Source organism: Chlamydotis macqueenii, chromosome 6 (genome assembly GCF_036417535.1).
Source record: "Chlamydotis macqueenii isolate bChlMac1 chromosome 6, bChlMac1.mat, whole genome shotgun sequence".
NCBI classification, from domain to species: Eukaryota; Metazoa; Chordata; class Aves; order Otidiformes; family Otididae; genus Chlamydotis; species Chlamydotis macqueenii.
In genome coordinates this window covers 34,688,201-34,700,256 of record NC_141561.1, presented here as the reverse complement: position 1 = coordinate 34,700,256, position 12,056 = coordinate 34,688,201, and the positions used below count along the sequence as shown (strand labels likewise).

Sequence of the window (12,056 nt, the reverse complement as noted above, 5' to 3'; positions counted from 1 at the left end):
TTCTCTTTTCCTGTTTCAACAGTATTTCTAGTTTTAAACACATTAGAATAAATTCTGTATATACTCACCAGGGTCAATAATGCAATCTCATTTACTACAGCTCATTCACAAACTAGGTTCCACTTCAGGGATATTATATTCTGCGTGACACAAAGTAGTGCTTTGCAGAGAGATGTCATTATCTGATATCAGAAAGGTGCTTTACTTCCAGAAGCACTGCTGAGAGTTGATTTTTGGCATGTTACACTGCTAACAAGTATTCAGGTGTTGAAAACCACATCTGAATGAAAACTACTCTGAGAAAAAGTTTCTCAGTTTCTTTTCCATGTCATGCATGCTTATCGTCAGCAAAACCTCCAAAATCCATGGTTTTCTTATCCAGTACATTTCTGACCAACATTATTCCATTTCTATCTCAGAACAACCTAATCCCATTTTTCTCATATTGAAATCACTCCATATGAAGCGTTAACACACACAAAAAAAAAAATCACCCTACACTTACATGGGTAGGTAAACAATCACAAAACCTACATTCAAGTTTCTGTTGAGCCTTCCAACTTATCGTTATCTCTGACTGTGAATTGCAAAGAATAACAGCTCACAATGACCAACTTTACTGTTAGTGTAATAGAAAACAAAGCCTTAATTAAGAGAAAGTTCTGCTTCATGACATCAAGTACAGATACCAAAACCTTAACATTCCTATTGGCAATAGCATTTACAATCTTAAAGTCACTTCTGTAATATCCAATGCACACGACACTTACTAGAGGACCTGTTGCACCCATGGCACCTGTTGGTCCAGATTCTCCCTAGAAATGGAAATTAAATGACACAATTAGATGAAACGGGTTAGAGGAAAATGGAATTACATGTTTCCTCCCCGTCTTCTATGTTTACATTAGACCTAAGAGGCAGATCAGCACCGTTACCTGTGCGCATCAAAGGTACTGCTCCCCATGCTGATGGAAAATGCTATGTTTATGTATTCTCAGTGAAGCAGATCTAATTCCGAGCTGTTCTAGCCAACAGCCCACACCACCTACTGCACTGTTGCTACCAAGTCTCCTACTCTTGGTGCCTCCACAGAAAATGGAAAGAAATATTTTCTGACACAAACTCTCCTTAATTATTGATTTCACATTTTAGTTTATATTTTGGAAGATTCACTTCATTTACTATGTTTACTATGTTTTTAATCTAAAAAACAGTTCTGTCTTACCTGTGATAACAGCCTACACTAGGTCAAAAATGTTTCAGCATTGATCAGCAATGCTCAATGTGGAAAAGCCTGCAAAAAAAAGTCTGAAAACTCTTAAAATAACTTTCAATCCATCTTTAAATTATTGTCTCCAGCCAGCTATGGTATATTACCACTGCTTTCAGCTGAAGTTGTAAAGGGTGCTGCAGTACCAGTAAAGGTCAAAAATTCTAAGAGAATGAAATTGTTAGCTGAGAAAGAGTCAGTTTGGTAATACATATTATCTCTCCTCTCCAACGTCAGTTTCTTTTAAGTCAATCTCTAGTAAGGTAATCCAAAAGAGGAGAGGCAGGATCTAGCTATGCATTGCTTTATTTATTATATTATACAAAAAAAAAAAAAAAGGTAGAAAACTGGGGTTTTTTTCCTCTCAATTTGGTGACATAAAGCCAACAAGAACCACAAACGGGCCAAGTGGAAAACTGCAAGATGTGCATGTGTTATTTGTTAACAGACTTTGTTATCTTCAGCGTTACACAGGTGTCACAGACCACAGTTAAGTCACCTTGTGATACCTTACAGTCCTAAAACTGAGCCCCAGCTGCAATTGTGACTGACATTATTAAACTCTCACATAAAAGTCCAGACATGTCATTATATAGCAGTTTATATATGGATCAAACACATTAAAAATGGACAATCCCACTCCATACAAGTAGCACTGACAGCAGAGGGTACAAAGCTGCATTCAAAAGATTTACTATCTTTTATTATTTTGGCATTATAAAAAACATACTTAACAATTTAGTTCTTTGGGCTTTGAAAATACCTTTGCTCCAGCTGCTCCAATTTCACCTTTTGGTCCGTCAAGTCCTTTCAATCCCTGAAAGAGTTATAAAAATATGGAGAAATTATATTCATATATGTACGGACACAGAGGTTTCCTACTACTATTGTTGAAATAACTCAATACTAAAGTGTTAAGAATAGATCCAAGGTGGCAAGAGCAAGAAAGGAAAAAAAATAAAGAAGAAAAAAAGTAGATGGAATAAAGTTTTAAACATTTCCTAAATGGAAACCATTTGTACAAGGTACATTTCCTTGGACTTGGTTTCCTTTTTAAAACAAGAACATTTTTTAAAAAATCCTAAAACAACAAGGAGGAGGCTCTGAGCCATCGGGAACCTATTTAGTCCTCCCCAAAGTACAATTCTGGCCAGAAAACGTGGTAATTTGTAATCACTCCATGCTGCAAACATGTCCACCTCTCAAGCTCCCCACCCTAACGCCAGACTTGCCAACAAAGCGAGCGAACTGTCAGGTTTGTGCCTCCTGAAGCTTGGCAGGGCTCATGCAAGCTCCGTCCAGATTCCCAGATCATTTGAAAACAGAGTGAAGAAAGCACTAGAGAATACAATACAGAGGTCAGCTTCAACGGGAAGAGCATTGGTTTTCTCCAAGGCCGCCTCTCTCTAGAACGCAAGTGATTCTCCTGCAATTAGCAGGACTGAGAGTGAAGTCAAATTTGCCAGTAATACGAAAGAAGTTGAGTATTTTTGTACCGAAACTGCCTGGAAATATCATCTATAAGGAAAGGGAAAAGCCTGTTTCTTACCCTGTGACCCTTGAGACCTGGGAGACCAGGAGCACCAGGAAAGCCTCGAGGCCCCTAAGTAGGAAAAAGAACAAACAATTATTTCTGCAGATAAACCTAGTGATAACGCTGCTAACGGGGAAGAGGGTAGCAGCATTAATGCTAATACTCACACTCCTTCACCTTGGTGACGTAATACAGTGAGGCACAGCATTTGAGCAGGTCACAGATGATACAGATACGCTATGACGTTAGACAGTCTCAGCATTACGTACATTTTCACTGATATTAAAAGCTTTATTGTTTACACCAGTGTAATGACTACTGGTAGATCAAGTTTTGAAGCTTCATAAGAGGAAACCTTAAATAAACAGAGTTCAAAACTCAGAGCTGTAATTTAAAATAAAGCATAAACTGAGACCAAACTGCAAACTGTACATATTGTGAAAGAACATGTCTGTCAAGTAGCATGATAAACTACTATTAAAACACCTTTAACAATTAAACCAAAATTCCCTTGCACTTAGTTTACTACCAAGTTTCCCAGTTTCTCTTTCAGGAAAGACTAACTAATGGAAGGGAGCCAGGTGCCTCTTCGAATATTGGTCACAGGAATTTATAATGGAAATCACATTAACACGTTCATCTTCTCAGATAACAACAATTCAGCAAATTGTTTAAACATATCATTTCTTCCTGTATGGTACCTCTGAACCAAAGTTCTTAAAAATATTTCAGTTCATACCTTTCAGCAAAGCAAAAAATAATGCAGGTGTATCATAGAAAACGAAGCATCATGAAGCAACACTGATATTCAGAGGCATGAAAAAACATCTGAGATCTCAGCATTAGAGAGTAGAACTTCACATACAGACAAGTTGTTTCCTTGCTAGCATCAAGGAATGTAAGAGAGGTCTTTGTCTTCCCATAATCAATTATATGAATAATGTTTGATCATAAAGTTCAGTGGGAAATTACTCCAGAGCTTGTGGACTCCTAAAGGGAAAATTACTTTATAAAAGTATGAAATCTCTGAAATGAAAATATTAGATTGCTTGACATTATTTATGCTCAATGAGTTTCTCAGTGTAGGATGATCTCTGTTGTCATACAAGGTCTTACATATAGATTTGAAATTGTACAAATTACACAAGTTTAGACTGAATGTAGCCCATAAAAACTATTTATTTGGCCTGTGCTCAGTGGTATATGTTTATTAGCTTCTACAACCAGGATAATCAAATGATGTAGCACTCAGATGGGACAAGTCACATGGCAAGGAGGCAAATCATGCAGAAGGGCAAACAGCCATTGGGTATCTCAGTAGCACTCCACGGGCCTTGTCATGGATCAAGACATAGCACATTTCTCTGATAAACTACCAGGGTACTCAGTGGTGTATTCTACCATGCTATACAATTGCAGCAAACTTCTTTCCTTCATTAGAAAGTCTTCTAAAAGATTATTTTATTAAGCAGAAGAGCTTGATCTGAACAGAACAACACCCATAGGCTACATACGCCTCAAGCAGCTTACAAAACATTATCTTTGGTCCATAGAACTTACAAGGAAAGTTTAGAAAACAACACTGCCTTGTTAAAAAAAAAAAAAAAAAATTCTCTCTCCAAGAGATAGTATCTCTAGTTGCTAACAAAACTGCCAGATGATAACTGGGCACTTAAAAAGAAAAGCAGACAGCTTAAGACATGATGTGTATCAGGTGACTTCAGTTCTGGAATTTGTTTCTCCCCTTTTCAGCCACAATCCTCTCTTCCCCTGCCCTGAGATTGCCTGTTATAAAAGTAAACAGTGCCAATCCAGTCTGACATCACTTTACAGTCTCTGAGCACTTCCTGCACATGATTGTGCATGACCATGTGAAATATTGGAAAATGGAGTACAACTTGTATGTACTGTCATTTGTTTTATCCATATTTCACCTATGAAACACTTCCAACGTGCACCCGTGAAATGACTTGCAGGATTAACTCAAGGACTTTTGGTTTGGTTCTGAGCTATCACACTGACCTGGATCATTAGAGCAAGCTAAGGCAAGTACTTCAGAAACTGAATGGCAGAACTTTGCAGTTGTTATTAAAAGGGACAATGATGGCACAAGTATGATTTTTTTGCTAAAACATAAATAATCATGGTCTTACTGGAGATCCTGGAAATCCAGGCTCACCGGCTTGTCCTGGTCTACCAGGTTCACCCTAAGGAAAGAGGAAAAAAAAAGGAACACATGAAACATGAAAATAACAACTGGTAAAATGAAGTTCTCTTACCACACCAGTATTATATATGTTCTCCTAACTGCAACAATTTCAGTGATTTAAATCAACTGCACACATGACTAGCAATGTGCATTAGACATATTTACTTAAAAAAGGTTTTTAATGTAGAATTGTGGGACCTGAAGACCAAATCCAAAATGCATCTTAGCATCATAAGATGATGATACAATGTAGTTTTCCTGTGAACTAAGGAGGCAACCTTTTGTAATTGTCATGTAGACAGTAAAATCATTTTAATTTTCCATAGGAAAAAATTAATTAGGCATCTAAAACTGCCTGCATTGTAGCTTGTTAGTTCTCCTTCTATTCAAGTGTTTTAAAATATGTATAATTTCATTCTAGGTTGGTAACTATTTTCTGTATAATGCAATAGGAAAGAAAATACAGTAGAACCAAATAAGCATATTTTGAAGATTATTCAAAGTCCTCCGAAGTCACAACCAAACGTTCCTTTATACACACCAATCAATTAAAATATATCTAGGATTCTGGGCTGCAGGAATATGAAAAGGCTTCAGAAACACAGTTTCTGGACAAAGGGAAGGTAAAGTGCTTCACAAATGCAATTAAAGAAACCCATACATACACTGGAAAGTTCTTAGAGTAGTATCAAGATTAGGTTTCGCTTCACTGAGAGTAAACTGTTTCCAAAGATGTCTATAACTCTTCATACAGTTTAATGGGAAAGCAGTTGTTATACAAGCTATGGTAATTTCTATACTAAAATATCCAGCATTTGCAGCTTGCAACTCATTTCCAAGTTATAAATTACAATTCAGATGGATTTACTGTGCTTTGCAAACAAATAATATACATCTACCTGTAGATTCTTAGCCTCTTGTTGTGCAGTATATATATACTTCTGCAACACGTATAATACATATATCTTACATATATGTGTACATACATGGATAGAGCCATAAAATCAGTTACAAATATAATCAATTATTTTAAAGCTGTTTAAAATTTAAATACTAAAATTTTCTTGTCCAGATCCTGGTGAATGTTATCATTATAATTCTTCTACTTCATCATGCGAACCCAAAGAGAGAGGAGATGCTTCCAATTGCCCCCTCCTAACTGTAGTATACCATTACACATCTCAGTTGAAGAACTGTCTGAGGCAAGAAATAATAAAAAGCCAGTTCTTAAACCTTAGGTATGATGGTGACATGTAAGGAAAAGTTAAGAGGGTTTTGAAAAGGGTTGCTAAGATGTATTGTTATGACACTGCACTTAATGAGGAATATGATTACAAAGAAAAGTAAATAGATAAAAGTTACCACAGGCACATCTGCTGGTTAGTCACTGTCTCAAATATGCCAATATTTGTTTTATTAAAAATAAAACAAGATACAAAAAATATAAAACTTACATCTTCACCAGGTTTGCCTGGAGGTCCCTCCGGTCCACGAGAACCAACTGGACCCTGAGAAATAAATATATTTGTTGAGAAGTCAATTTAGCCATCACTAAAATATCTACTTGTTCCACTTCAAAGTCTGGTATTATAAAAACAGATACAGAAAAAGGAATATTTTATGCCTAATCACACCTGCTTAATTTTGTAGAGCTCTTTCTAACCACCCTGCCGTAAGAAAATTGCCTTATGTTATACAAAAATACAGGATGGATTCTTTAGGGGAAATAAATACATTAAAAATCAGAGTTGTGCCAGATCTCTAGCTCTTGCTTTTACTTTCAAATAATTTTATTGCCTCCAAAAAATAAATATTCTCATCATCCTTTGTGTAAGTTACACTACAAGGTATGGTTTTATCAGTGCGTAATCATTCTCAGGTCTGTGGCTGGAAAAGTAATAATGATTGTTTATACTATAATTACTATTACGCATGTTCAAAACTATTCAAATTCACTGATTGCAGACAACATGCTTTGAACACAACTCTTGATCGAACAGGTTCAGCTTTGCTTAATAGCTTCGGCTGAGACAACAGAAAATAAATCTGTTCTGAAGTAAGGAGGTATAACATATTGTTTGCAATTTTATTGTAGAAATTTTTGTATTTATTGATCTTACCATAGGTCCTGGATCCCCAGGTTCACCAGGTGGGCCTGTGGGGCCAGCACCACCCTAAAATCAACCAAACATGAATACCGTTACAAATTCCAAAAAGTAAAAATATAAGGATACAAATTAAAATCCATTAGCGGGAAAATCACAGCCCATGGGACAGTCTAGATTTGAAATCAGAACCAGTTCACATTGCAAAATGAGTGAAAGGTGGATCATAAAATCTCTCAAGCTTTAGATAAGTCCTGTGCCATACACAAATCTCACTGGAAACTTAACACCATGCCAATATTGAAACCACAAGAGTCACCATTTTCATTGCTGTTCCCTCATTAAAAAATGTGTTGAGTTAAAACCTTGTTAAAGACCTAATAAACTGCGAGTTAGTTTCTGGGTATAGAGTACATCTGGAGAAGAGCTCTTGAGAGTAGCATGTTTAGATTCACCTCTAGATGAAGATGCATTCATCCACGCATCATTGAAGATGGACATTGCCTCACACTGCCTGAGAGGTGTGCATGTACACCACTTACTATTGCTTTGTCTTCATCTCTGGCCTTTCTTAAATGCTCCGATGTTAAGTACTTACTTGTTTTCCTTGGAGACCTTGAGGACCTCTTGGACCCACTGGACCCTACCAAAAACATAACTTGTTACAGACTGGAAAATACACTTCCCCAAGTAACAGTCATCCTACAAACACAGCAAAATGGCCTGATAGTGACCTCCAAGATAACATTTATATGGTCGCTCTCTGAAAGTATTTTACTCGGGAGATGGATGTTATGAAATACAAAAGTCCATAGAAAGTAAATCTTCAAACTCAAAAGGCCACAGTCATGTAAATTCATTAGCAGCTGAAAATACGACGTCACTTGCATTCTGGAACCTCACAGCCTCTGGAATCAGAATAACTGGGTTGCTTGCATAGCTCCACTGGAAAAAAAATGTAAGAACAGAACAGATTTGGGGTGAATAGTCTCCCCTTGAAGGAAATCTCATTACCCAGATTCATGTCAAAATGGAATCAATGAAAAAAATAAATGAATGCTGCTGTTCTCAGCCGTGAGCAGCGACAAGTGGCAACGGAAGGATATATTTTCATGATCCATACAAATCACTAAAACAGCTTCCCAATGGTTGTGGTTTGTTACAGAAAACTCAGATTTTCCCTTTAAAATTTTCATGGAATTTTTAAGAAAAATCTCATGCTTAATAGCAACTTATACCATGAAGTAAAGATAATCTTGTCTGAAAGAAATTCTCTCACTTCTAGCAATACAAAAATACAGTAGACAATAATTTGCATTTTGACAGAGGCTCAAGACTTATGTCTTTTACACACAATTCATTAACTTTTACACAGCTAATGTAGAAGAGTTAGTAACAGTCTATTTTAAAATTCTAATCAACATTAAAAACAAAACCAAAAGCAATGGTTCTGCTGAATGACTGTCAGTTACTCAGCTTACAAGGAAAGGAAAAAAGGATATCACAGAATGTGTTGAATCAATCCAAAGACAGTGAGTGACAACTGACTTCAGCAAACTTTGTGTAAGGCCTTAGACAGACCTAGATATTGAAAAATACCTTAATATATGTTAATATTAAAATGAATCATATTTGAGAATGACAAAAGAAAAGGCAGAACAAGAGATGCAGTATTTCGAGACGAGTGAGAGGATTAAGCAAAATGATGGACGGCAACAAAGTAGGTAGGATAGACTTGTGGAACAAATCATTATATGTGTGCACAACAAATTCCCTGAAGAGACATGTTCATAATAAAGGGTAGTTCTTTGAAGAAATCACTGCAAAAGTAATTCCTATGGCAAAACATCTGATTACCTTTAGAACCTTTCAAACTGTATCAAAACTGAGTTTGAAGATTACTAGAAGGGACTTGAAGGGATACGATTCAGGCAAACTCAGACAGTGCTGTCACTAAAGAATGGTTTCTTTAAGAATGAATGTTAAAAATAACAGCAAAGAGGGTAACATTATCTTAAATACATGACAACGTGATAAATACAGGTAGTGAAAAGAGATAACATTCAAAAACAACCTCCAGAGTTCTAGCAGAGACAGCTTAGGGTGGTGAAATAGCTTTCACAGATAGTAAAAAGCGTCAGTGTTGCTATCAAGTCCCCAGTGCACTAAAAGTGAAGGGTATATCTAAACAGTGAGAGATGCCAATGATAAAACTGGACCCACTGGAGAAATAGAACATCTGTCTTAAAATAATACAGCACAGCTTTCAGTTAACAGCTGGCTTCAGAAATATTTTTAAATTACTACCAAAAATAACTATCTTTGATGTTAGAATGTGAAAAGAAGCCTTAAAAGTTACATATTTGTTTATTCTGCTTTGTGTTATACCTGACACTTTTCAGTTACTCTGCAGTGACTCAAGATACAAGAAAATCAGGAGCCATTTTTTCCTGTACATTACTGTTAATAGTGTCTATATTTTAAAAGGAGGAAAGGAAGACAATAAGAAGGCTAGAGGTTGAGGCGGGGGGGAAAGAGCTTTCACTTTAATGGAATAGTATTTTTCTGGGGTTTTTTTTCCAGGTACTGTGCAAGACTGCACTAGAACATACTGTACATCCAGGTTCTAGAGGCATAGGAATTTGAAGAGAATTAATTCTCCTTTGGGTTTTTGCACATGCACTCCACTTCCACCCTGTTCTACAGCACAGGGCTAATTTGGTCTTACCACTGCACCAGGCATCAGTCCCATCTGACTACCAAGTCCAGATTTCTCATCCAGTCCTGCCATCTGAGCTGAAAATGGCTGAAAAAAAAAAAATAAGATGGGTCATTTTAGCTGTCAGTCATTTTGTGGTTCATAAGGCAAAAATCCATGTAACTGCATCTTCATTAGTTACATTGGCTTTGCAGCACTAACAACTAAATTCCTGGTTTAATCATTAAAATAAAAGTTGTCTTTCCTGTAAATTTGAGGTGGTTTACGGCTTCAAAGACCAGTCGAATGCACCATATTGTCTGCTTATCATTCTGATTCTACCTCCACTTTAATATTAAACAAATGGGGAAATTACCTAAAAAGAACAAAGTCTCCTGTAAAATTAATTAGATTTCTTTCACCACCTTCAAATTTAAATTACACCATAACTTCATCTGCAATATTCATTCATGTCTTCTAAGGCATTCTTTTGTTTTCACTTACTGTGCTTCAAAAGTTCAGAAATATCGTAAGGTAAATGGAAATATAGCCAATTTTATGATTGCAAATTTGATTTTTTAAGCCTGTTGCCCTTAACCAGTCAGACTGAAGGCCACTGCTGTTCATGTCAATTCACAGAGACAAATGAGTTAGAGCAGAGAGAACCTTCAGTGCCCTTCTTCTGCAAGTACAGAGTTGAAATCAACACTTATTTCGCTTCATTCAGAGACAGATCCTCACTTGTGGCAGGCCAGAGCTTACAGTGGATGAGAGGGAGCAACAGCACAAGCGTGCACTCAAGTCTTCTAAGATTTCGTTTGTTCTACATCAGATTGGTCCCCAAACACATTTTCTGCAAGGCTGCAGATTGCCTAACTTCAGAGACAGGAATACAAACCAAAAATGTCTTAGATCTCTGGCCACACCTATTCTTTCATATTTTCTGTGGAAATCTATGAAGGATGGTGGTCTAACATCCATCTTGGTGCTTCTGTGATTCTAAGAGATACCTCTGTACTGAAGATATCTACTTGGGCTGAATCTGCTGGATTCAGGACCATTTGGAAAAGTCTTTAAGTCAAGAAATGCTGCCCAAACTTGCAAGCTTTTGGCTTAACATGAACATTTCATTTTATTGTCAGTATAACTCTATTGTTTTCAGTAACATTGCAGGAACAATGGAGTGAGAAATCAAACCAGATATCTTCCAAACAGCACTGCATGTCTAACTGAATATACTTGAGAAATTCAAATATGTATTTCATTAACAATCATAATTAGTGTTCCATAGATTTTGTGGGGAGGATAAAAAAAAGGTCTTGCAGAACACCTGGTCTGTATCTATAGCTGGTTAGCGCTGCTTTTCACAAACAATTCCTTTCTTGATCTTCTCAGTGCTGGTCTGAACAATTACAGCAAGAAGTAGACTTAGCCACATTTTAATTTCTCTTATTAGTTATTCTGTTATTTTTAATTCATCTTATTTTTTCTTTCCTAATTCAGTACACCAATTTTCTTTTAGTATTGCCCAGACACCTTGGGTTTAAGTCAGGTGGAAGTAACAGAATGCTACTGAGGGTTTTAAATTTGGGCATTTTGGCTTTTCTAGATGCTAAAACCCACTGCAGAAGGCATGTCCTGTTGGAGGTTTCTCACATTCAACTTGCCCCAGTTTTTGGCAGAACTTCCACTGCCATTAGCTGCTGTCCCTCATGGCTGGGAGCCAAGAACCGTGGGCAGAGCATTCCATGTTCACTGAAGCAAAGAAAAGTTAGTCTTTGTATTAATGTGGATCTGGCCCAACACTCACTTCACTTTCTACTAAAGGAAGTGTAAAACTTACCCTGCTTAGTCCATCTGGTCCTTGGTGGGTAGGATGCCCTGGAGGGCCAGGGTCACCAGGCTGGCCAGGGATACCAGGTTCACCATCAATCCCTTGAGGACCACGAGGACCCTAGAAAGAAAATCAGAAATGTCAACAGTGTCCAAAGGTATTTGTTAAAATTATCATAACCGGCAAACAACTGCCTTGTTTGTGATAAATCTGTATTTCTACAGAAAGATCTTTAAAAAATAACATCCTTCGAGACCTGTTCCTACCTTCAGATCAGAAGCACTGCCTAAAATTAATCAAGAATCCAACGCATTGTAAACTGCAGTAATTTCTCTCACAGGCTTTTTTAGAAACTCAGGCTTCCTAGTATTCCATACTAAAGTATACTGTTCTTGAAAAGCTATTT

At 36.9% G+C, this 12,056-nt stretch overlaps 1 protein-coding gene across 1 annotated transcript in view; it reads right to left on the bottom strand.

Moving 5' to 3' along the window:
- COL5A2 (collagen type V alpha 2 chain) overlaps positions 1–12,056 on the bottom strand; it is a 109,244-nt gene that overhangs the window by 33,398 nt on the left and 63,790 nt on the right. The window contains exons 7-15 of the mRNA XM_086750847.1: positions 11,660–11,770; positions 9,847–9,924; positions 7,717–7,761; positions 7,134–7,187; positions 6,468–6,521; positions 4,958–5,011; positions 2,820–2,873; positions 2,034–2,087; positions 771–815 (exon numbers count right to left, since the gene is read on the bottom strand). Of these exons, the coding sequence (XP_086606973.1) occupies positions 771–815; positions 2,034–2,087; positions 2,820–2,873; positions 4,958–5,011; positions 6,468–6,521; positions 7,134–7,187; positions 7,717–7,761; positions 9,847–9,924; positions 11,660–11,770 (549 nt within the window). The remainder of the gene's footprint in view (positions 1–770; positions 816–2,033; positions 2,088–2,819; positions 2,874–4,957; positions 5,012–6,467; positions 6,522–7,133; positions 7,188–7,716; positions 7,762–9,846; positions 9,925–11,659; positions 11,771–12,056) is intronic.